The sequence below is a fragment of the Thalassophryne amazonica genome, chromosome 17 (genome assembly GCF_902500255.1).
Source record: "Thalassophryne amazonica chromosome 17, fThaAma1.1, whole genome shotgun sequence".
NCBI lineage: Eukaryota > Metazoa > Chordata > Actinopteri > Batrachoidiformes > Batrachoididae > Thalassophryne > Thalassophryne amazonica.
In genome coordinates this window covers 49,438,371-49,465,310 of record NC_047119.1, presented here as the reverse complement: position 1 = coordinate 49,465,310, position 26,940 = coordinate 49,438,371, and the positions used below count along the sequence as shown (strand labels likewise).

Sequence of the window (26,940 nt, the reverse complement as noted above, 5' to 3'; positions counted from 1 at the left end):
TTCGTTTTGTTGTTGTTTATTTCCTTCTTAATTGTCCTTTCTTGTACTGTTCCTCGCATTAGTTTTGCTTTGCTTGTGCCACAAGTTGAACACAAAGAATGCATGATACTAGTACAGGACACGTGTGTTGTTGTGGTTTCTCAGTCTAAAGCATGTTTATGCCCGAATTATTTATTTATTTATTTATTTTTATATATACTGAGTTAGTTTGAGTATAAATTCCACACATTATACTACGCTTAACTTTTGGTTATAAAGTCTCGGAAATTAATAATGCTGCTGCATAAAGGGATCAGGATAAAAGGAGGAGAACTGAAGGTTTTTTCAGTCTTTCTGTGTCTATTCAGAACAGTTTGATGAACGTGATGAGGGTCTGCAGTCTGTTCCTTCTTAATGATTGTCCTAAACTCTTCTCATTTCTAATATCACATTTGAGTCCAGGTCGCCAGCCTGGGAAACTGTTTCCTTTGTTCTGCTCCCACCCCCTCCTGGTCCTCTGCTGAGCTGATTTGTCCTCTCATACACGTTTTCAGTATGCTACACACCAGTGTGTGATGGAACGACGTGTCGGGGATGAACATGCGCTGTTGGAAACGTGCCGGCTTCCCGCAGCATGGGACAGAGCTGCGAGAGCTGGCCCGTTATTCTCCCAATTATTCCACTTCCACCCTGAATGTCACAAGCTCTCATGTTCACAATAATACTTCCTCACAGCTTCATTTTGGGAAGATAATAGTGGTTTTGACTTCATTAAACAGAGCGGGAACGTTTTTTTTTTTTTGCAGAGGCACAACAAAAGTCGTTGACTTGTGGCTTAATAGGGAAAATGACTCAGAAATTGTAACTGGTTTTAATGCAGTTGTTTCAAAAAGTGATTCTGAAAGCTCTTCAGAGGATTCTTCTCACATGCATTTGTATTTTAATCCAAGCAATGATTTTTTAAAAAAGAATTTCAGTGTCTTTGACAACAATCTTGCAAGAGCTGTGACAGCATTAATAAATAAGGCACCTTAGAGTTTTACAGCTTTAGATGGGATCTACACAGGAGACAAGTATTTAACCACTTGTGGATGTTGTGAAAGTGTAGGAACACGGACCCACAACAGGGGGCGCAAATGAACGGACAATGGAGGAAGTCAAATAACAACTCTTTACTGTTGTGAATAAGCACAACAACACGGCGAATTACAATATAGAAAAGAAGTCAATTCACAAAATGTGTCACGTGGGCAAGGCTCGAAGATAAGAGACGTCTGTCCAAAGCAGAACCGGAACCACACGATTTCCTCCGCCACCGAACCCCGGGAATACTGGAGCCGCCAAGTCCCGAACCCAGGTGGCCACTGCCTCCGCTTGTCGGATCTGGTACTGCTGGCGAGGAACAAAACAGTTAGGTGTGGGTGCGTTTGCACCCAGCAACACGTATGGTGGGAAACCACCTCCACCTCTCGTCGGAAGAAAACAACACAATATCTGTTATCCAAAACCACAAAGCAACGGTATTCCTGTCAGGAAGACAGTATAGTCCGGCTGAGAACGTTACCCCTCGGTAGAGCGATATCTCGGCAAAGAGGTGGAGATGTCTTGCTGATATACCACTGATGATCAGATGATTGGTGACAGCTGACATAGGTGATAAGTGACAGCTGTCACCCCGGCTGCTCCTGTGAGGCGGCAGCGCCCTCTGGTGCCTGGAGCCCGCACTCCAGGCAGGGTGCCCTCTGGTGGTGGTGGGCCAGCAGTACCTCCTCTTCAGCGGCCCACACAACAGTGGAAATCAGATATCCTTCAAACATCAGAGTTATTCATAAGCAGCTATAGAGTGAGTCAGACATACATAATTTTGTCTTCAGTGTATTGTTCCTTTTTATAGATATCAGAGCAGTTAACATTCTGTATTTCCATCAGTACCCAGGATGGACTTTGACACCAGAAGGATCTTTGTTCATGGCGACAGTCAACGATGACGCAGCAGGCGTGTATACCTGTACGCCTTACAACAGCTATGGCAGCATGGGTTCATCCGGCCCGACAGCTGTTATTCTACAGGTCAGCATGCACACTGTACACACTATGCAGTATGATGAGACACTTACTTGAAGGTCTAAATTGGACCTTTTTTGAGAGAAGTCTACAAATGCCTATGCTTCAACAGAAATTTATGTCCTAGCTGGAAACAGATGTAGATGTAACTGAATTTTGCATACACTCATAGAACTGGAGTAGTGGAGCATGTTGACATGGAAATCATGCATGTGATCTCCAGGAGCAGGGTTAGTGACTCCTACTCCAACGTAAGGCCAAGGTTTCAAACCTTGACCTTTTGGGATGCACATCCATGAGAGCGATAATGAGTCCTGAACCTTGTTATTGGTGGCATTAGAAGCACATCATCACCATGACTTCCCGGTTTACCTCACAGTATAGAAAAGTATTTAATAGGCAAGATTTGTTTGCATCTGAGTAAATTGTAATGACTGAATCCTTTAAACGATAGGTGATTTGTTTGCCTCCATGTTTATGTGTTTAGGTGGTATACACAGACGCAGCGGCGCTCAGAGCTTCAATACAAGGTGCCGACCTTTGCAACGTGAGCAGTTTAGGGTTCACAGTTTGTGAATTAGTCCACCAGCCCTTTTGTTAATGTTCAACCCAGGCTATCACCTAACCTAGCTACAGTCGTTGTTTATTAACACAGGATTTTACAACAGCCTGGAAAACTAGATAATATTCAGTTGTTGTGCAGATGTTGCAGGTCATTAAGACCTGCAGGTTGCAGGTCTTAATGAACAGCCAATTAGACAGCTGAAGAACCAAATGAACTGATCTGAGAGTAGGGAGTCGTAAAGGGCGATTAATAGAAAAAGCCGAAGCACTAACTGTGGTCCAAACAAGCTATGAGTATAAATAAGTCGGGAGGGAGCACAAAGAGCCAAATGAACAAATCTTTCCGACACACCAAAAGAAGAAAGTAGTTTACTGTCACTGTCATAGATCCTGCTGTCACTTTCAGTTGGAGTGCACAAATTAATTTTCAATTAGTGCAGTTTAATAACGCAACAACCACCTCATAAAAGCTGCCTTGTGAATAGAGTGTATTTACAGCACAGCTGATGAACAACACAACTAATTCAGTCTGGTTGCCGAGAGCACGTTAGCCAGTTCTGTCCTTAACTCAAGTCTGGGATCAGGCCCTGATTGTGTGATTTGCTGCATCCATAACATCACGGGACCCGCCTTAGGTCCTGGATGACAACCACCCAAGCATACAAACCGGTCCATCCTCACATCTCTATAATAACCATCGTGGGCTTTCCTTTGGCATTCACTACCTACTGGGGTCCTTAACACTCAGGCACCTGCATGCTGGATCACACACACAGTGAAACAAGCCACATGGCCAAAATGTCATAGCTGATGCTCCCTCACAATGCAAGAGATACTCCTCATTCTAGTCTATCTTAGAAGCTGCTCGTTTGATACAAAATCATTCCAGTGGGACCCAAGGATCCTTCGAAGACCCAAGTACCATAGACAGCTATCTTTAGCTAACATCGTTACATTGCAACTGATGATTATTTTTCACTGTCAATTTATCCATCATCCCTTAATAATAAATACAAATAATAACTTTTTTGATAATGAATCAGTTCATTATTAATCTATATAATAGCAACAAATAAAAGGATGCCAGTTTGTCCACATGATGTCTTCAGATATCTTTGTAAAATGATAACAAATTAAGTGTGATTTTGAAACTCGTGGAAGCACCAAATCCTCATAAGAAAAAAGTATATTTCGCATTTTCACTTGGTTTATTGGGTAAAGAATTCATCCTTTGAGCTCTAGTGGAGTTGCTGAATGTCTTGCTACAAGAAAATGAAGAAAAAGAAAACAAAAGAAATTTTTAACTTGCTGTCAAAGACGTGTCATGAACTTTTTGGAGAAATGGAGCCAAGATAGTGCAGTTTCCTCTTTGAGCTGCCACTGCGAACAGGCGGAGGAATAATATAGTAGGGTTTACTGAAGATCAGTGGAGGAGGATCCGTCTCCACCATAGTCACCCTTCTGCGATGATTACTGGCCTCTGGATTTCTCAGGTCTTGTCATATTGAATTTCTGGCACTGGATTTAGAGTCTGTAGCTCACTTGATATGAGTAAAACATTTTAGTATGTTAAAGGAGGGGTCTAAAAACTGAACCAACAGTTTCAAACACATGTACAAGCTCATTTATAGCAGGAAGACAAGACATTTTGCTGAGAACACTTTTAATAACACAGCAGCTCTGATCTGTGCAGCTGTTTTTTGTCAAGGTTACGTTTAGTTCTTAACATGTAAGCTGGAGTTTGCATCATAGAAGTGTTCATATTGTCACATAGGTCTGATAGATTCTAAAGACTTTTTTATTACTTTATACTATATTAGCCATAATATAAAATGACCCTGATAATAAGAAAACTTCTCTTTTTCATATTTTGGAAAAATGTTTTCTGAAGATCAAATCTGGTTTTTAAATTAAAATGCTTTTATGTGAAAATAATGCTCATAAAAACACACCGAGGACAGACAGTGGGCCAGTGAACTGACTCAGATCATCATGTCCTTGAGTTTGCCAGTTCTCCACAAGCAGAGCTTTTTGTGTGTGCAGGATTTAGATAGGTAGGGGGGAGTGGGATAAGATGAGCCCCTTTCACTTATGTTGTCCTGGAGGTAAAGAAAAATGACACCTAAATAGAATGAAAACATATATGTTTATTTCAGGGTGTCTCCTGTCAAATGAAATGATCAAAATGCATCTCTGACAAAGCTACCCAAAATATTGACTTATAAAAAAAGTGCTCCTGTGGCTCAAGTTTCCCCAGGTTAGAGGTAAACTGAACCAAGTCAGTGTGTAAATTGAGCCATCTGGAGGTAAACTGACCATCTGAGTTTTAAAATGTAAACCTGAGCATATTGTGGTAACAAACAGTTTTAATAGTTTTGAACTTGTGAGAACAAACCACCAGTTAGTTTCAAAACCATTTATCCATTTCATCAGAACAACTATTCAATATTCCAGCTGTCAAGTTTGCAGGGGAATATGAACTGTTGCTCTCTCGCTGCAGTCACTCCAGCCTCTCGAGGTTGGGGCATCTTCAGCACATCACCCTGTGGGAAAGATGCCTCGTCCTTTTCCTTGAATGCAAAGCTGGGTTTCTTACTGCCAGTGATCACTCAGGTTCTTCTGAGAAATCTGGCACTCACTTCATTGTCTGCAAAGCTGTCAACCAAGCCACTGTAAAGGTGGCTCCTGCATTTGGATGCAAATTTTACAATGACAAAGTCACCAGCTACCAGATCTAAGACATCTGGTTCACTTCTTTCATTGCTGGAGCTCTCATGCTCAGAAGTGTCATCAAATAAGATGGCAACATCACTCTCCTCAGAGCTGCTTTCCACTGCCATTTTCATCTGGGTTTGTTTCCTTACTCTTTGATGGCTCTTTGTTTTGCCTTTCTGTTTATTTATCCTCTCTTGATGGGCACGTTTGATTACCTGCTATTCAGGTGTATCAGTCAGGATTCTTGTCATCACACGCTTTCATTTGTTAGTTTCCTGGGCTGCTGACTTTTGGGTAAGGGTAAAATCTCAGTAGTAGACACATAGGATCCAGAATGGTTGGGGTTTGAATCTGTGTAGGTGAAGCACATGCATGTGCAGAGCCTGGTGAAGGTATCTCAGCAGATACAGGTTGGGCCCGTCTGACACTATGATTGGCTCAAACTCTGCATCAGAGAAGACATCTCTTTTGTAAGGGAAAATCCCAGTAGATCTGAATCCAGAGGAGATATTCCATGGTGCCATTGCTGACATGAAAGCATCATTCATACAGCCAGGAATTTAGTATATGCTGGCTGTTTTGCCGGGGTTAGAGCTCATCCAGCCATCGAGAACTCTGTTGTAATAGGTCTTAAATGGACCATACACAGCTCCTCTAAGAAGACTCTCTTTGCTTCTGCTGTTCCAACATACCCTGCTGGTTCATTTCCTTTGCCTCCCTCTTTTTCATGTACCTCCTCAGTGTTGACCTGTCAATATACGTATCTCTTTTTTTTGCCACTGATATGATGGACTTTCCTCCTTTGACATCATTGGCTGCTCTCTCCATCTGTTCAAGGTTGTTGATGTTATGGTTAGGGTCCGGACGGGACCAGACCGGTACTTGGTGATGGACTTACACGCTGGGAGTAAGGAACAGAACTGGCTGTGTACGACAAGAGATTTATTTACAATAAACAAAACAACAATACTGTGCTGGTTAGACGGCCTGCTGAGCCAAGATAGGGCCCGCTTGTAGTGGTGGAAATTAGGGTGCTGCAGGTTTCTGGGTCAGTCTTGGAAGAAGACTGAAATCTTGGCGTGTAAGGTTCTGGAACTGCGGCCAGATGGGATGCACAGAGCTGAGAACAGGAACTTGAATATAGCTGCAGGAAGCTCCATCGTCAGAGCGCATGGAAGCAACAGGCAAGACAAGGTCTAGGTCATAGAATCTCAGTGAAGTCTCCTGGATCATCAGTGGTCATGGAAAACCAAGAATCTGACAGTGAATGAGCTGAAAGCCAGGGTTTTAGTAGCCTGCTGCTGATGAGCCGCTCATGCATGTCAGGTGTGTAGCGGTGATGAGAAGCAGGTGTTCCTCAGCTCTGAGTGCCCATCTGGGGGAAAAACTCAGAAACTACACTCAAGGTTAAAAACAGAACAGGGAGGCAGACAAAGGCAGACCATGACAGTTGAGCCCCAGCTTGTTTTCCTCTTGTATGTTCTTGGCATGATACCTTTTCTACAATGGTTAACATATGACAAACCAGTTGAATATACTCAGTTGAAATACTATTTTATACATCAGAGACTTAACTGAATTTCAGTGCCTTATGATGGGTAAGTTGAACCACTGGCTCAATTTACCCCATAGCCTTTGGCTCACTTTTCCTCATAGCCACCATTTTGGAAAAATGGGCTAGGTTAAAATGCAGGCTAATCTTTAGTTAAAGTGATTCACATGATTTTATATGTTAGCAAATTGCCATCATGTATAATATAATATGTATATGTTGCAGACATGAGTGATCAAAGCTTGTCAGCATCTCACCATGTAATTTAGGTCCTTCAGACTTTATTTTGAGTAAATGCTTCAGGGGAGCATTAGCATGGCAAAAACCTTTCAGCTCCCCCAGACCCCCCGCCTTTTTTTAAGCATTTTTCTTTATTTGCCTCTCACATGCCTGGAAAAGCTCAACAAACAAGTGACAACAACAAAAGCGACAACAGACCCAAACAATGAGCCCACACTTCTGTCTTTAAACATCTTGCCCCCCGCTGGAAGCTCTTGTTTACTACACGGCTTCCAGCACAGCAGCAAGCTGAGAGCAGCCAAAGCAGCTCTTGACCCTGTCAAGTGGAGGTCTTGGAAAATAAAGCAGTGCTGGCTTATGGTTTTGATTTATAAATAACATTAATACCGATAGACTAACTCCATTAATGTCAATTCTGTCATTTGTACAAAGTTAAAATGTAACATATATCTTTTAATGTTGAATAATGCACTAATTCTGAGGTTTTGTAACAACACAGACAGAGGATGCCGTCTGTATTTATGGCAGCATGGATGCTAGGTAAAATGTGCCTCTGCTAAGCACTGATTGGTTCAGTCATTCATTATGTAAACGAACACGTTAATGTGTCGTGTGTTGGTGTTTACAGATAAATGTGCTTTTGTAAAATATTCCATTTTTTTATTTGTAAAAACAGGCATTTTTACGGAGCCCTGGAAGTATCATCGCAAAATGTTTTGCATGTGGAGAGAATGTGCGCTCATTTTATTATATTGTGCCATGCGCACGTTTTATGATGTTGTGCACACGTTTTATGATGTTGTGCACACGTTTTATTATATTGTAAAAGTGCACTCAATATTGTCTTGACACATAATGTGGCTTTACACTGTGCGAGTTTTGCCCTTTTCAGATGATTTTTCATATCGTGCAGGAATTTTTTGGACCGAGTTCAGGTTAATCGCGCATCCTGCATCGTGTAGTGTACATGGAGTAACAACTGGCGTTAACATCTCACGAACCACCTCCTCGCCGATCGTATGGTCGAATGAAAATCAAACCTGTTTCATATTATTCTGGTCGGCCATCGTGAGGGGATCCTGCTGCTGAAGAGCTACAAGTGTCCAACCGCTCGCACTGTGCCTGTGCAAACACTGCAGAGCTGTCTTGTAATTTTTTTGTTGTTGTTGTTTTGTTTTGTTTTTAAACTTTGATGTCTCCCATCGAGAGTTTTTGTAAATTAAGTTTGAAAAAAAAGCTTACGTATTACTTCTGGAAACACGAGTCCGACGTGTGGTTTTTGAATGTACAATGTGTGTGAGAACATAAATCGGCGCTCTGAACTTTTACACCATGCGGTTCTGTGGTACAGTTTGAACTGAAACCGAGTACAGTGATTAAAAATATCATACAGTGGTCTGCCCAGCTTCAGGACGAATACTGCCATGAACTGCCATGAACACTACTGGCCAGTAGATGGCAGTAGATACCGTGAAAACCTGCCAAAAACAAAATTCCAGATAATCCGTGTCTGCTACATTTAAGATGCATGAAATTTAACAAACGCAAATACATTAACAATGTCTGTAAACCCAGAGAATATATTCACTAGAGTTTAATGCCGTTGTCCATGGAGCCTGAACAGTGTCTGAAATGCATTTGTCCTGCCGTGAACGTACTGAGATTACCCTACCCTACCCATAATGCAGTGCTGGGCACAGCATGTGCTCACTAAAACCTTAAAAATTAGTGCATTACTTTAAAACTAAAATATATATCTGATATTTTCACTTTATAAAACTTCAGACGTGAGAGTAATTTTAAATTAGTTTGGTTAAAATTTGAACCATAAGTTAAAAATGTATGCCTCCGGATGACTTGGGTGATATTGCCAGCGTATCAGTGTGCTGTTAAAGGAATTTTTTTTTTTTTTGTGACCAGTTCTCCTTTGCCTGCAGAGGATAGAGCAGTTTCTCATAGAAGCAGCTCTCTTCTGTTTGCAGAGGGTAGAACTATACATCTGTTATGAAACCTTTAACAGGTATGCTCAATGATTTTAAATTTATAAAATGTTTGTTGCTGTTCAGCTTTGTTTACTACGTTATCGGTCTAAAAGTTAGCCGACAAAAATTTATCGGGAGGTAATTAGTCCGATAATGGTTTTTAAAGTTATCTTAAAAGATAATCCGATAATGAAAACATTATCTTCAATAATTATCTGTTATCGGATTATCAGAACTGTGCCCACCACTGTCAGTATGCTATACAATATGACTATGATTTAACACAAAGTGCAGCAACAGTAAAAATGAAACATTCTTAAACAAAACAGTAATAATGCCACACTCATTTTGCACTCATCATAAGGTTAGGATACTGTGCCCCCCAAAAGCATTGGAACACTTGGAATTTCACAAATGTTAATTTGTTTATGCCATTTTAAATACAAGAAATAAAAAATAAAATAAAAATTTCTAAAATTATCTTCCTCAAACTCAAACTGAAAGCAAATCTGTAAAACCTGATAAAACCTGTAAACAATAATCAGTTTTATTGCCAGTTTTCTTTAGACAAGTCAGAGGATGGAAATATGAACATTTCCAAGTCACTGAATATGTCTTGGACTTTATTTACATCAATTATGAAGAAATACAAAAGTTTCTTTCACCAACACATCAAATCTAGGCTTTCATCTCAGATGTAATTTCTGTCAAATTGTAGCTGAACTTTCAGGGTCATCTTTTTAAGAAAATCCTTCTCTACACCACTCATCAGGAAGCTGGATTTATATTTGTAATCAATTTATGTCAAGTTGTAGAGAGTTGCTTTCAGTTTGAGTTAAGGGAAATAATTGTAGAAAAAAATCTATTTGAAATGGAATAAACAAATTAAAATGTGTGAAATACCAAATGTTCCAGTACTTTTGAGGGCAGTTGAGAAACACTGAGGAGCAGCATCTTACATCTCATATATAGTGCAACAGAGAATATTTAGAGTGGAATCCTGCAAATGGTGATACAAGCATCAAATTCGGCACAAATAATCCATAGACATGAACTCTTTTGAAAAAAAAAAACTGATTGGCCACTTGAACTTTCAGTAGGCAGCCAGGTAGGGGTCAATTGAAGAATTACACAGGGGTCAAAATTAAAAGATGCTCCAATCATATAGAAAACTACACCGCATTATTTGCATAACCATAAAGATTCCAAAAATGTACAGTAGTGTTCAGAATAATAGTAGTGCTATGTGACTAAAAAGATTAATCCAGATTTTGAGTATATTTCTTATTGTTACATGGGAAACAAGGTACCAGTAGATTCTCCCAAATCCAACAAGACCAAGCATTCATGATATGCACACTCTTAAGGCTATGAAATTGGGCTATTAGTAAAAAAAAAAGTAGAAAAGGGGTGTTCACAATAATAGTAGCATCTGCTGTTGATGCGACAAACTCAAAACTATTATGTTCCAACTGCTTTTTTAGCAATCCTGTGAATCACCAAATTATTATTTCATTGTATAACCACAGTTTTTCATGACTTCTTCACATCTGCGAAGCATTAATTTTGCTGGTTTGGAACCAAGATTTTGTTTACTAGTGTGCTTGGGGTCATTGTCTTGTTGAAACACCCATTTCAAGGGCATGTCCTCTTCAGCATGAGGCAACATGACCTCTTCAAGTATTTTGACATATCCAAACTGATCCATGATACCTGGTATGCGATATATAGCCCCAACACCATAGTAGGAGAAACATGCCCATATCATGATGCTTGCACCACCATGCTCACTGTCTTCACTGTGACTTTGGCTTGAATTCAGAGCTTGGGGGTTGTCCTCACAAACTGTCTGCGGCCCTTGGACCCAAAAAGAACAATTTTACTCTCATCAGTCCACAAAATATTCCTCCATTTCTCTTTAGGTCAGTTGATGTGTTCTTTGGCAAATTGTAACCTCTTCTGCACATGTCTTTTATTTAACAGAGGGACTTTGCGGGGGATTCTTGCAAATAAATTAGCTTCACACAGGCATCTTCTAACTGTCACAGCACTTACCCGTAACTTCAGACTGTCTTTGATCATCCTGGAGCTGATTAATGGATGAGCCTTTGCCATTATGGTTATTCTTCTATCCATTTTGATGGTTGTTTTCCATTTTCTTCCATGTGTCTCTGTTTTTTTGTCCATTTTAAAGCATTGGAGATCATTGTAGATGAACAGCCTATAATTTTTTGCACCTGCGTATATGTTTTCCCCTCTCCAATCAACTTTTTAATCAAACTACGCTGTTCTTCTGAACAATGTCTTGAATGTTCCATTTTCCTCAGGCTTTCAAAGAGAAAAGCATGTTCAACAGGTGCTGGCTTCATCCTTAAATAGGGGACACCTGATTCACACCTGTTTGTTCCACAAAATGGACAAACTCACTGACTGAATGCCACACTACTATTATTGTGAACACCCTCTTTTCTACTTTTTTACTACAAGTAATAGCCCCAATTTCATAGCCTTAAGAAGTGTGCATATCAGAATGCTTGGTCTTGTTGGATTTGTGAGAATCTACTGAATCTACTGGTACCTTGTTTCCCATGTAACAATAAGAAATATCTCAAACCTGGATTAATCTTTTAGTCACATAGCACTACTATTAGTCTGAACACTACTGTATAGTTTGGACTTTTTGTGACTGAATGTTATGGAGTTATGAGGTAAAAAGCAGCAAGAATGGTGACAAAGGTCCATTTCAGTTGTACAGGGGTACAAGTTACTCCAAAGTTGCTCCATTAATTTTGCACGAGCTGTGGTTTGTGCTGAATTTGATGCTTGTATCACTATTTGAAGGATGTTTAAGTTATCTGCTGCACTAACACTAGAACGCCTGGAACTTTCTGCCGCTGCTGCAAGGCCTCCTCCCCCTCTGAAATTAGTGTTGTGGTGATCACCTATTGACTGGTTCCTTTGAGTTGCAAAATTAGTTCAGTACCTGCTCCCTTGCCCATTCAGACTGTGTTGAAAGAGGGAGACATCTAGAAAAACAGGTCTTTAGGACCAGGTTTGGCATCCCTGGCCTAAATTGAAGGATAGACCAAACAAAGGACTTCAGCGAAAAAACATTTATTTTACATAAAAAATATTAATGAGAATCGCATTTATAAACAATTTGTGAGCACAGTCAACAAATTGCGAGTTCCTATGTACATTGTTCTGTTTTTTTTTGTTTGTTTGTTTAGTTTTTAGCTATTTTTACATACGAATGGAGATCCTTTCCTATATTTCCGACAGGTGTACTTGTGGCAAATGGCACATTTCTCTGTACTGCGATTTCTGTTGCAACTCTGACGCACTTGGCATGTTGTTGTTTTCCCTTCAGAAACTCTTCTCATTTCACGTAGTGCCTCCTCTCTCTCTCTCTCTCCAGTGCGCATTCCTGCATGTGTTTATTTCTCAGTTCCAGCTTATGCTGGAACTTCGCCTTGACTCCTTTGATCCTGTACATGCCTGTACAGTACATGTGCATTAGCAGGAGCATGTCCAGGATGTTGTAGAAGACAGCTATAGGCATCTCCGTGTTCCTGTGCGCACTGTGTAAGCACGCAGTTTTTGATCCAGCACATCAACACCACATTTCAAATGGTTGTAGTCTATGATTACATTTGGTTTTCGCCGCAAATCTTCTTCAAGCTCCTCTTTCTTATGCAGCATGCTGAGAAGACACACATTTTTTCTTCTTTTTAGCTGCATAAACTGTTAGCAGGGCACTGCCAGAAGTGACACCGTGTTGAAAACTCCTGACATTCTCTGGTGTTTTTTACCTGCTCTGGAACTTCCCGTCGAATTTTGTTTATTGTGCCAAGCAAAGTTGTATTGCGTTGTAGAAGCCTGTTCGCCAGAGACAACGATGTGAAAAAATTGTCCATAGTGACAGTTCTGCCTCTGTCCATAAAGGGTTTCATAAGCCTTGTCACAACATTGTCTGCAAGTCACTATGGCACGGCTGGGAGTCTTTTCCTAAGTAAGGAATGGCATTGCACATGTATAGTGTCCAAGTCTGCTGCAGTCCAAAACTTTATTCCAAACTTGTCCGGTTTAGATGCAGTGTATTGCAGAAAAGGACATCGGACCTTTGTTGGAAATAACTGTTCATCAACTGTTATGTGTTGCCCTGGGTTGTACGACAGCACACAGTTCTGAACAAAGCGCCCCCAAATGTCTGAAGTGGCAGCAGATTTGTCCATCTGCATGCGTTCCAAATGGGTGTCCTTGATATCGAAGCATAAATAGCGCATCAATTCTTCATATCGGTCTCGGGACATTGTGGACATGATTTCCGGAAAGCCGAAGCATTTTGACTAGCAGTCACACATGGCACCGGTTTTTGCAGTTGCTCCTCTGAAGAATAAAACAGCGATGAATGCCATCAGCTTGTAGAAACTTGTGCTGTAGTCGGGGTTTGTTTTGCGGGCTTTGTGTACTGTGCAGTCTGTGATGGTCCTCAGCATGCTGATGTCAAATAGATGAAGCTTTGCAAGCGACTAGTCACTTTGCGTCTTTCAGTCTCCGTCAGTCCTGCATTGCTGACTGATGTCTGGGTTGTCTGTGTTGGCTGAATGGTGCTGAAGTCCTCAATTTGTCGCTGAACCCAAACAGTTCCATCTCTCGCTGTCTCACAAGGTCCTGCCTAAAGATATCATGAGATAAGATGAAACCTCTATTGCCCAAAAGGGAAGAATTGTTTTGCATTTAGGAGCATATATAAATAAAACCATAAACAGAAAGACGTGAACACAGACAATGCTACAATATAAAAGCAAAATGTAAATACCTTGGAGTTTTCGCTTGCGTCCTTGCTTTTCTGGGCCTTCTCTTTTCTGGGACTTCTGTTCAGTGCTTGCGCTTCTGGGATAAAGAAGACTTTGCTCTAGTGCACCTGCGTTTTTGGCACCGTGGTTTGTCTTCAGCATGCTGTTTGCCTTTTCTGAATTGGGAAGACGTTCCTTTCACAGATGAAGGCTTCTCTTCATCGTCCTCTTCTGTAACAATTATTAGTCTTTTAGTCCGCTTATGTGCAAGTCTCGTGTGAAGAGGCTGTTTCAGCTCTGAATCTGTTGGTGCTGGCATGTCCTCATCAGAGGAGGAATCAGAGGGGATGAACTCTGATTCACCAATGAAGAAATCTTCATCACTACTCCCTGATTCCACATCTGGGAGTGCTTGCAAAAGAGATAAGGCTTCCAGAGGAGTGTATTTCTTGCTTGACCATCTTGCTGCCATTGTGATGTTTGTCTTCTTGACTTGAAGCTGTGTCTGCTTTTATAGTCAAAATGTCACACATACGCCCACATACATCAGGTAACCCTAACCCCACACAGCCTGTTTGTCTATGCAGATTGGGGACTGCATGCTGCATTAACATATGTTTGGGCTAGTGAATGGCTCATTAATGAAACATTGTGCCACAATGATGGGCTCTTGGAGTAGAGGGGGGGTATTTTCCCTGCGCAAATTTGTGCAGTCTCAGGTAAAGTGCTAATTAGCCATCAGATCATGATGTATATAAGGCAACCCCAGTTAAAGGAGAAATGCTGCTTTTATCAACCTGGACCTCATTTCTGGCATAAAATACAGTTGTTTACTCACCAATATAAGTTTGGTGTGATTAGAAGTCCATAGTTCAAACTACGTGTTCAGTACATATCTGAAGCAAACATTTTTCTTCTTCTACTAAGGTGGATTAGAACTTTTTGTGGTACACAGCACTAACTACTGGACAGGAGGAACCTAGCAGTCAGTGTGACTCACTAATTTCAAAATGCAGGTCTTTCAACCAGACGTGTAGTGCTGTGACATGTCAATCATCTGTGTCCAATCAGATTTCAGGGGAGTCCAGTGAAGCCTCCGCTCTAGCTCCACCCATCCCAGGAAGTGTTCAACATTTGACATTTCCTATTTCACTGTGACTGAAAATTTGGCACTTCCTGTTTGAGTGTGAGTTTGCCACTGAGTTCCCACGAGATTCCATTGGATCTTGTCTGTCAATCCAGGAAGTGTTTGCCATTTGTACGTTTCCTGTTTTACTGTGGATTTGAAATTTGGCACTTCCTGTTTAGGATGCCCTGTACCATGAGTGAGCTTTGTGCTGCTGCGCGACACTTTGCTCGTATTATTTTAGACCAGGATAAATTTGCTTTGACGTAACAGTAATTTTACCCGATATGTAGGAAATTTACTTTGACAAACAAAAAACGTTGTTGTTTTTTTAATACCTATATTGAGCCAGTGGGTCAATTTACCCACTGGCTCATCTTACCTCACTCCCTCCTACAGTAAATCTGAGATTCCCATTAAGGGATGAGTAAGCATCTATGAAGATTTTAAGAGTTAAAAATAGAACTGTAACTGTTTGATGGCCAGAAACAGACAGAAAAATCCTAACGATACAGCACGGTTTAGGTTACAATATTTTTGCTGGTTCTTGTGGTGATCTCATTGAAGCTGCATAGATAAAGTGATTCTGGTAGAATCTGACACTCTTCATTTGACACCATGACTATAAATTGCAGCTCACACCATGACTTTTGCCTGTTGGAGGTTTTAGGTCTTTCCAAGGCTTAGTGTTGCCGCCTACTGTTGTGAATGAATCTGACATGAATCTGAAATGCCATGCATTTTCTACAAACAAACAAAACCTTGCTTTATATTCTGCACAATAGAGCAATAAAAATGCATCGTAGCAGTTAAATTGATTATTTACAAGTATTATACCAAAGGGGCCCAGTATTTATGCAACCCATCGTCTTGGATTTTATATTTTTCATTCATTTATATCAAGTTGTAGAGATTTGGTTTCAGTTTGAGTCTAAGGAAGATCATTTTTGAAATGTTTATATTGAGAAGCCTGATTTACTTTTTGTATTTGAAATGCCATAAACAAATTAAAATATGTGAAATAGCAAGTGGCTGAATACTTTTGCAAGGCACTATATATATATATATATATATATATATATATATATATATATATATATATATATATATATATATATATATATATATATATATATATATATGTATGTGTGTGTGTGTACAGGTGCTGTTCCTATAATTAGTATATCATGAAAAAGTTGATTTAATATTGATTTAGTAAAGTATTTCATGATATTCTAATTATATGACCAGCAACTGTGGTGTGTGTATATATATATATATATATATATATATATATATATATATATATATATATGTGTGTGTGTGTGTGTGTGTGTGTGTGTGTGTGTGTACAGGTGCTGTTCCTATAATTAGTATATCATGAAAAAGTTGATTTAATATTGATTTAGTAAAGTATTTCATGATATTCTAATTATATGACCAGCAACTGTGTGTGTGTGTGTATATATATATATATATATATATATATATATGTAAGTGACTGACTTATATAAAATACTTCATATATCAACAGTGAGTTAGTTTCAGTACCAAAAATTGCAGATTTGCAATCAGTCACAAAGCTCTGATACTGCTGCCGAATCTGATTCTCTAGTTTGACCACACTTTTTTCTTCACCTCCACCCACAAATTAGGTGCAACCGCATCCGTTCACAGTCAATTAAAAACACATTTTATTGGCCTATGCCATGAATAGTAGTCAACTTGTGGGCACCACACTTCTGGGGAGTGCACTGTGTGGCTAATCCTTATTAAAACTAATCTTGTCCAAAGCGGCAATAATCCCCCAGCAGCAAACAGTAATCCCATTTTAAATTAATTGTTGGCATGCCTCAGCCTCCTTCGTTCAGTGATGTTGCTTTGGTACTTCACAGGATCCCCCATCATTCAGTGTCACTCCAGAGAAACAGTACAAACAGGACGTTGGCAGGACTCTGCTCATCCCGTGTCAAGGAAATGAGGACCCAACCACTACAGTCACCTGGAACAAGGTAAATCCATCCATTTCCTAAATCTGCTTATTCCAGTTAAGGATCACGTGGGGGGCTGGAGCCCATCCTAATGATCATCGGGTGAGAGGTGGGGTGCAACCTGGACAGGTCACCAGTCTGTTGCAGGATCAACACACATACAGACAAGACAGCAGGAGATACAGAAAGGTGCAACAGCCATCTGTGCACGCATGTGTCAGTCTATCAAGTTTCATTTCACTGCTGTAAAGAGTTGTGAAATTTGATCCACTTGCTGGGGACAGTCCTGTCATACTTATCACCAAGTTACATATCTGCACCTTCAGCACTCTACTGCCACCAATGGGACAAATTTGGAGCCGGGTTTTGCATGCAACTTTTGAACAGGTTGCCTGGTTTTCAAAAATGAGGTAACATTGGATTCCTTCGATCAAACCAACTTAGAAAATTTCCCACTGTATTAGATTTTTTAAAATGTCTAAAAAAAAAAATAATAAATAAATCACACCTCACAAATTTTGCATGGTCTTCACAAAAATTGGCACACTTAATTCTTCAGACCAATTTTTTTTATCCGTCACAGCTAACCCACTAAATCGGAAGCAAGGTCAGATCTCAGTAATGCTTTTATATATCAAACCCAAATTTGCTATGTGTGCTGGGAACCTCACTGTGAAAATAACTGACAAAAAAGTTAATTGTTTAACCTGTATGAGGTGCTTCTTGCTCCCCTTTTGCTGATTGTAACTATATTCATACATGTTAAAGCTCCCATACATATTTCTGTGAAGTCATTTAATTTGAAAGTCAATATGAAGACATGACTTCCAAATTTGAGCCTTCGTCATTAGGCAACAAACTTCATACACTTACAACAAACACTTTGTGTGATTGCAGTTGTGTTTCTTATTGGTAGGTTTTATGAGATGTTGTTAGTCAGGTTGTATGATGTGTGTGATATGATGACAAGTTTGAGAGAAAAAGAAACCTCTTAAAAGCTGGAGAGGGTTACGCAATCACACGTTTCTGTGTACTAATACAGATGTGATCACTTTCAGAAACACAAAACTACTTTGAGGTTGTTATTATTGTGGCTTGAGTGCAGAGTCAAAAACGTGTCACTGTTTCTTACTGTTGTTTGTGTACTTGATGTTGTGGACAGAAAGCTTTGGCTGATACAGAAACCTCTTGCTGTACTTGGTAGGTTGACCAGACTCGTCGCTCAACGTATTCCGTAGCAGCCAATGGTTCTCTACTGCTGCAACCTCTTGTTAAGGACCATTACGGGGTGTGGGAGTGCAGCGTGACTAACCGTGTGGCCTCAGTGACGGCCAGCACCCGTGTCTTTGTCTTTGGTGAGTCCAAACCATCAATTTTTTTTTACTGTACCCATGCTCAACTGAAGCCACAATGCCAGTAGATGTCTACTTAAAACTGCATTTTAGGCTAACTGCTACCATCCACAACTGTAAAGTTAGCTTAAATGCCCCAAATATTTTTGATGGTTTACTGTATAGGATTAACCTAATACTGAATACATTTTTTGCAACAGAACCTGCCTAACAAATATTAACTACTACAAACTCTTAGTGAAATTCTATCGTCCCTGCATGAATGGTAAATCTCCACCAGGTGGATATATTGCTCCATTTCAAGAACCTTGAGTACAGACTGCTGTGTGACGTGATGACAAACCTGTTGCTTGCATTAGTAGATATATTATAAATATTCATTCAGAAGTAAAGTAAGTCCAATATGAGCCCCGATACCATTGGTGCCTATTCGTATCCCGGGATTCCAAATCAGTTTGGATTAAATTTAAACAAGCCCACATGAAAAATAGCCGCCAGTCACAGCAGTCCTTAGCATATCACTATGTAGTAAATGCAGCTGATCCACAGTGCTTTCTTATATCATCAAAACACAATTTTTATTCATTGTTCATGCACTTAAATTTTTTTCGGACCCATGTCTAATGGACAATTTTCAAGTTACGCTGGCATCTTGAAACCGAGACTTCCGGCTAGGGAGCCTCTCGCTCGCTTGTTTGGCATCATTAGAAAAACAGCTTGTTATGACACCTCATGGAGTGGCTAACCGATTGGAGCTGGACGCCGGTTAAACGATGTCTCCAGAAGTCAACTTAAGTTCAGATTTCTTGTTTCTTTTTGGCTTCGGTGTCCTTTGTTAGTGCCGTGTGACCAGGGCTTTACATTCGTTGCTAGGAAAGTTCAACGACCAAAATACCAACATTCTGGGCGCAGTGAACATGTTTTCACTGTTATTTAATTTCTGTGTGCGACTGACATCGTTATTCAAGCATTCAAAAGGCTATTCCGACCTCCACACACAAGAAAGTTTCTTGACAGTTCTTGTTGTTGAACAAAACTGCATCTACCTAACCGGGTAAAGTTGTGACGTCATCACGCATGCACGTAGGTGCTGCTCTATCGCAACTTGAAAATCATTCATTGACCTGCATGTGTATTTGAAGTTGTTACCTGTACTGTACCCAGCGACTAAGGAGTGATAGACGTGTTGTGGCCTCACGTTTGGTGAACTTTTGTCTTTTGTTTTAAAAGAAATGTGGAGCACATAAATGTGGTTTGTGTAACAACAGTAACTTCGTCTGATTACGTAAGCTCTCCACATAATTCATATTTCAAAGTCTGTATGTGTCTAAATCAGTATTCTACCTGGCACTGACTGGAGGCCTGTGCCACCATTCCACCTCCAATGACTAAATGTGGTACATCTACAGATGACCTCTTGACTCTACCCACATCAGGCAGCCCCACCGTTGGCTGATTTCCATCAACTCCGGTCCATTTCCTTCATTACAGGAACGAGTCCCCATGCTGCTACCTCAGTGTCCGTCTCTCCAGGTGTGACACAGGCCAACGTATCCTGGGAGCCAGGCTTTGATGGAGGATCAGCGCAGACATTTTCAGTTTGGTGGGTGTAAAGCCTCCTCTTTTTTCTCAGGCTGTAACCATGGCAGCCATCGACAGCACTGGTATTATTCTATTGATTTGCAGGATGAGGGAGTCATTTATGTTATCAGTTTTTGGCAGCTACAATATAATATTCTGTTGGGAGCCACAGCATTATAATGCTGCGGCCTTGATGCTACTTCGTTTCTTAAAAAATGAGAGAGAAGCTTTGACATTTATTTTTTGAATCTGCACTGTCACGTTTCCTTGGAGTCTAAGGTAATTGTGTACAGTTGAAGGTCCAGTTTACAGCTGAGGTAATACATTAGCTGTTTACACAAGGTCTTGGTGTAAAGAGTAAAAAAAAAAAAAGGTACGTCAAACAAAATGGCCAAAGCTGTGATTTTTGAATGTGGATTTCTCACAAGATATGAGCTCAAAAATTTCCCTAGCTCTTGTAATCATCATCCTTACTGTTAAATTTATGCAGAACCTTCCTTCATTATTCAAGTACAAAACAATGTCATTAGTTTTTAATGGCAGTGTTTTCATTGTCAGTCCTGGTGAACTAAACACATACAAGAACTACTCGTACCAACAGAGTTGTTTACAAGTCGATCATACAGTTAATTTAAGGGAATACATTACAGTCCTGATTTCCTAAGATCCCAGGGAGCAAGTGCTAAATTGTTTGGAGCAGTCCAAAGTTTTGCATGTTGGGGTACAGTTTTGCAGGTGATTCACTATGAGTAAATGTGCAGTTGATAGCGAGCTATAACATGACGTAGACAGCAGTATGTAAATGAGGGTTTTACAAGTGTTGGTGACCGTTAAGAAGAAAATCAAGTAAAATCAGGCACTGCAGTATGTGACTTCTGCATATTTGTGCATAAAGTCTGCCACATAACTGAGTGTATTCACGCACTGGCAGTTCCCCCCAAAAAGAGATAATATCCAATTTCAGACATTTTATTAATAATGACAATAAGAACTTTGCACATAGTTGTCTGTGAGTGTTCCACCGACAGAACGCATCGGAGTTATTTACCACTTTGCTAAAACACCATGGCTAGAACAATAATGAAATGTCTGAAATAGGAGATTTTTTTTCCTTTATGATTTGTTTGTTTGCTGTAATAGCCAGAGAGTGTGTTCAAGTGCTATGCGTCCTGTGTACAGAGCCCTGATGTCCCACACAGACTATTGTCTTATTCACATGAAAAAAGAACTTTCCTCATATGATCTTTTTCTTTGTCGTTTTCAAAATGTGTTCCATAAACACAGCACTGTTTCGAGAAATAGCTGTATACACACAAAATCACTGAAAATGATTGAAGAAAGAAAGATTGTATGCCAGGCCTGTATGTGGTGCTGTAATGCTACTACAAAAAATGTAGATGAAGACGTGGAGCATAAAGCTCGCATGCTGTATACAAACAGAAGACGACATCATCATTTCACAAAAGTTACTTATTGGTTGTACACGAAATCTGGGACCCATTTTTTAAAAAGTGATACAAAAATTTTGAAGATATGCCTAAACTCGTCTCCATGTGCATGGGCCCTCTGATATGTGCGTCTATGGCAGGTCCACCTGTTACACATGGAGATATTTATTCTTAAAAAAACAAGAATGAAGTAAATGTTGTTTTTTCTGTGAACGCTCTGTTCAGGAACAGCAGTCTGTTAAGTCCAACGTAATACTAAAGTCAAACTCGCAAAATACAGATGCTGTCAGTACCCACTATTTCCATTTGACCTTGGATAAATCGTGTCTCATTTGTGTGTGTGTGTGTGTGTGTGTGTGTGTGTGTGTGTGTGTGTGTGTGTGTGTGTGTGTGTGTGTGTGTGTGTGTGTGTGTGTGTGTAAACATCACCTATTTGCATGTTCCTCTCACAATTTTGCACACTTGGGTGGACAAACCCCAAATTGCATATTCATAAAGGCAAAGGTGCTAAATGGACAATATGTACTATCTTCCTCATTTGAAAAATGCAATCTGTTAGTAAATCAGCATGGACGTTTTCGCAAGTGCGGTGGTGTTTGTGCACATTTTAACACACAGAAACCTTTAGTAAATCAGGACCTACGAGCAGTTCAGACCTACAGCAGCAGTTGTGTGCAGTTAGCCTGCAGTCATCCATAGTTTAGTTTTTCATTAATTGATTGTACATGAGTTTCATTTGGCTGATCACATTTTTGCTCAGGGTCTAGGTGTACATGGAGAATGGGGCAGATGTGGCCGTGAACCGGGGGCCTTCTGTTTGGGAGGGAAGTGCATAAACAGTTTGCTCCACTGTGCAATAACTGATTGTATATTTCATTCATTTTAAACAGTTCTTGTTTGAAAATAAAGATGAATCACACTTCATAATTACATTGACATGACCTGTTTAACTCTACGATTTGAATTTTAATATAACTTTAAATTTATTCATGTGGCCTAATGATACCATTAATTTAAATGGGGTCTTAATGTTGTACATTTCATTTTCTTTCCATGTCCATGATGAATGACCACCTCCAGGTGCTGTCATCAGTCACCTTGTTGTGGCCAGGTAGTGTTTATTTGTTTGTTTGTTTATTGGGGTGGGGGTGAATTTTCTCCTAATACGCTTCCTCATGACATTGTCACCTGGGAGTGCTGCATTAAATGAAGTAAGATCTTAACCCAGAGTGAGAACTAGGCCCGTTGCTGCAGCATAGAGGAGTGTGGATGTCCTGTTTCTAAAGTACCTTAAGGCGGGTTTACACTGTGCGAGTTTTGGCCCTTATTCAGCCAATTTTTCACTCGTGCGAGAATTTTTTGGATCGCGCCGAGTTTCAGCTTAATCGTGCGTCCTGCATCGTGCAGTCTACATGGAGTAACGAGCTGCGATTAACATCTCACGACCACCTCCCGATCAGGAATTGTATGGTCGGATGAAAATCAAACCTGTTTGATATTTTGGTCGGCCGTCGTGGCTCGTGAGGGTTCCGCGCTGATGAAGCTGCGCTACAAGCATCTACACACTGATTACCTCGCGCACTGTCCATGAGCAAACACCGGAGAGAGCAAACAGTGATCTCATGTAAAGTCTTGTTTTTTTTTTTTTATTGCGTTCCCTCGCAATAACCTAATATGATATTAAAGTTAATGCCTATCAGCGCGCACAGTGAATGGAATCAGGTGGGGGAGACTGAACGTATATGCGCGCGCGCACACACACACAGCAGACAACAGGATTTACGACAGATGAGGGAGTAACTTGCTCCACCTTGCACAGCTGTAAGACTCCGTATGAAATATAGTTGAATGTTTATGTTTTCTTTTTTTACCGTCCTCTCGTGAATCATGTTGCCGTCTGCTGTGTGTGCGCGCGCGCATATACGTTCAGTCTCCCCACCTGATTTCATTCACTGTGCGCACTGATAGGCATGAAATAATTTTTTTTTAAAGAGAAAAAAAAAGCTTCCGACGTGTGGTTTTTTAACGTACAATGTGAGCAGTCAGATTGCATCAGTGCATCGGCCCATACAGTGTGAGACCATGAATCGTGCGCTCTGAACTTTTAAACCCTGCGGTTTTGTCGCACAGTTTGAGCTGGAGCCGAGTACAACGATTGAAAATATTGTACAGTGTATGCCCAGCCTTACATGTGTCTCTGTGACTCTGTATGTGTGTCTGCAGCCAAGGTGGCACTCTTTGTAGTGGCTTTCTGTGTGCCTTAAGCCGCCACCAAAAACTGGAGCACACTTCTTAGATGATCTCTTACATGATAACAACCCATATTATTACAGATATTTAAATATAAAGGAGCCATTCGGTCATGAAGTTCAGGTGAACTAACTCTGGTAATTTAGACGAGATCTTTATGCCAAGGTACTTAATATTGCCAGTGGGAAAGTTATAATGTGGATCTTAGGCTGCAGGATTCCACAAATCCTCAGTTAAAGGAAGTATCATTGATTTTGACCAATTTATAGAGTCATCTGATAATTGTGAAAAAGTAGTGATAAGTTTAAATACTTCCTGCAGTGATTGCAAGGGTTCTTGGAGATATAGTACAATATCATATAAATTGATTTTGTGGTCAGGTATTGAGGAATTGATACCCTTGATGTTAACATTCTGACATACTGCAACAGCTAGAGGTTCGATAAATATTGCAAATAATAGCAGTGAGAGCGGGCAGCCTTGTGTAGTCCCTCTCTGCATTGTGAAACTTTGAGATGTGATCTCATCAGTGGTGACTGTGGCCTTTGGTGAGTTATATGGAGTTGTGATCCAATAGATAACTGATTCTCCACAAACAAATTTATGAACAACAGTAATAAGAAAACTCCAGCTGACTTTGTCATAGGCTTTTTCTGCATCTAATGAGACCACTATTGCCTTTGTGTTGCTATGCTGTGATTTGCTAATGAGATTAAGAAGTCTTCTGACATTATTGATAGAATGTCGACCCTTAGTAAACACAGTTTGGTCATTATGTATTACTGATGGCAGTATTTTTTCGAGACAGGGTGCCAATGCCTTGGCAATGATTTTTACATCAGTATTTATTAATGATAATGGGCAGTAACTAGAGGTCAGAGTAGGGTCATTATCCTCAAAGTTTTATTTGCTGCAGTATACATATAAGGGGGAGATCTGACCTTTGGTCCAAATTTCTGCAACACCACTTTCAAAGTAGCTACTTTGTTTCTGTGTCAAATACTACAGAATTCATTCAAGGATTTTGTTTTTGTGCGTGTGTGTGTGTGTGTTTTTCTTCTGCTGTTCAAGATGTAGAAGATTGTGTATGACACTTGGTCAGGAGTGGGTAAGAATGGGTACGGAAGATGATGATCTATGGTGCATGGGGTAGTTTATTTACTAATGGCCCGGTCACATGGCATACAGTTATTCCTGAACAAAGGTAAAAAAGTAAAAAAGTCACAAATCGTTGAGAAAAGGTGGACGAATGAGCTTTATCACCGAATAGCCTGCAAATCAAGAGCGCAAAAGGGATGAAAGAGGAACAAAACAAAACCGAAGCTAACGTTGATCTTGACGCTTTAAACGAAATGCACCTGGAGCCACTGCCGGAGCAGTGTGTGTCTGCATCTCTGCGTTCCAGGACTCAGCGCTGGGACAGAGCTCAGCTGCAAACAGAAGCACGTGATCTGACCCACTGTGGAGATCTGTGCGCACGTCGGTGGATCCACCTGCTCTGGTTCCTTGTCCAGAACAAAAGAGGGATCATCTCCTTCATCATCAGAATCCTCACTGTGTGGTTGAGACTCTGAGGACACGTTGCACGCTCCGTCTCGCTCCAATTTAAAAAAAAAAAAAAGAACTGAAGCGCTTGCTCAACATTCATAAGATGCCTCATTTTTCACAAAAAAACCCACCACACATGGTCAATATGCCACCAAAATAATACACACTGCAAATGCGCCAAATATTTCTCAAATCTCTCAAATACCAAAACTCTAATTGCTGTCTGTACACCCGAGATGCGCGCGTACATGAGAGAGAGAGAGAGCTGTCTCTCTCTCTTTGCCTTTTTTCAAAACCCCTGCTGTTTCTGATCACCTCATGCATGCACAGGCGCTGTGTACGTGAATCAGACACACATGAGGCTGATCGCGCTCCTGCAAAGCCCTCCTGCGAACAAATCAAGGATCAGTTCCTCAAAACGTTTGAACTGTCAGACACTGAAAGGGCCAGCAGGCATTTTTGTCTACATGGGCTGGAGGACAGCAAGCCCTCAGAGCTCCTGGACAGAATGCTGCAGCTCCGGTCGGACTTTTTGTGCAGCAACTCCTCATGGGCTCACAGTGCTGGAATACCACCACGATCACAGATTGCCGTGCACTGGCGGAGGAGACCGAGAAATTCTTCCTGGCCAGCCAGCACCACTGCATGACCGCGGCAGCACTCACCACATCACATGCAGTGGCAGAAGCCCCACACCACACACCAGCACCACTGTGGAGGGAGGAGCTGCATAGCACTCACAAACCGACTTTTTTTTTTTTTTTACTGTGTGAAAACATTCAGCTGATTGAACCAAGTCAAACTAAACGCTAATGTTACAAAACCAAGCAAACGATAAAAAACACCAAGAACGACAGCAAAATGAAATACGGACAAATTGAGGTTTTCTGCGGCATTCGTTCAAATTTTTCAACAGTTTAAAAATCTTGACGAAGTGCCAGCTGCAGGAACGAAGCTGCACAAAGGTTAAACGATGCCAACGATAGTCCAGATTTCTTGTTTTGTTTGGGTTTTGTTGCCCTTTGTTAAGTGCCGTGCGTGGGCATAATCTGAAAAAACTCAGATTGTCATCTGTCTTTTCCTTTAAGACAAACGTGTGTCAACACCTGGTGAACGCAGTAGTGAGAGGATTTCTAGCAAGGAACCATCTGCCCTCAAGGTGTGCAAGAGGTAGCAGCAGTCATCTGCCATCACCTGTTTTTAATATATACTATATATGTGTTTAATAAGTGTACATGCGTGTTGTAGAACGTGCCATAGTGTTTAGGGTGTAAGGATTTACTAGTAGAGGGAGTATTTTTATCCCCTGCTGGCTGAAGGCTCAATGGGGGATTATGTTGTAGCGATTTCTGTCTGTCTGTTCATCCATAAATCCCAAAAAGAGATAAGCGTTCTGAAGTCAACTCCTCTCACACTTTTAGGAGGAATTTTGTGAAACTTGGAACACGTCATTGTTATAGGTTGTTAATATGTATATTGTAATATTGTACAAGGGCCATAACTTTTGACAAAGTTATGGCCCTTGATTAACAAACTTAGATACTGCCAGTGGGTGCCTGCATTCTGAAATCCAGTCCTCTCACATTTTTAGGAGGAATTTTGGGAAACTTGATACAATTCCTTGAAATGTTAATAAATTGTAGTAAGCATTGTGCCAAAGTAGCATTTAACGGGGGGGATATTGTGTTCTAAAAGCACTCTCATTGCTTTTAAAGTCAGCCGCATCCTTTGAATGAACACTAGTCCTCA

The 26,940-nt window shown here is 40.5% G+C and overlaps 1 protein-coding gene across 1 annotated transcript in view; it reads left to right on the top strand.

Annotated features, from left to right (window-relative positions):
• Positions 1–26,940, top strand: part of igsf9a (immunoglobulin superfamily, member 9a) — a 221,456-nt gene that overhangs the window by 168,968 nt on the left and 25,548 nt on the right. The window contains exons 10-13 of the mRNA XM_034191993.1: positions 1,909–2,049; positions 16,917–17,033; positions 18,217–18,367; positions 19,856–19,967. Coding sequence (XP_034047884.1) covers positions 1,909–2,049; positions 16,917–17,033; positions 18,217–18,367; positions 19,856–19,967 — 521 coding nt within the window. The remainder of the gene's footprint in view (positions 1–1,908; positions 2,050–16,916; positions 17,034–18,216; positions 18,368–19,855; positions 19,968–26,940) is intronic.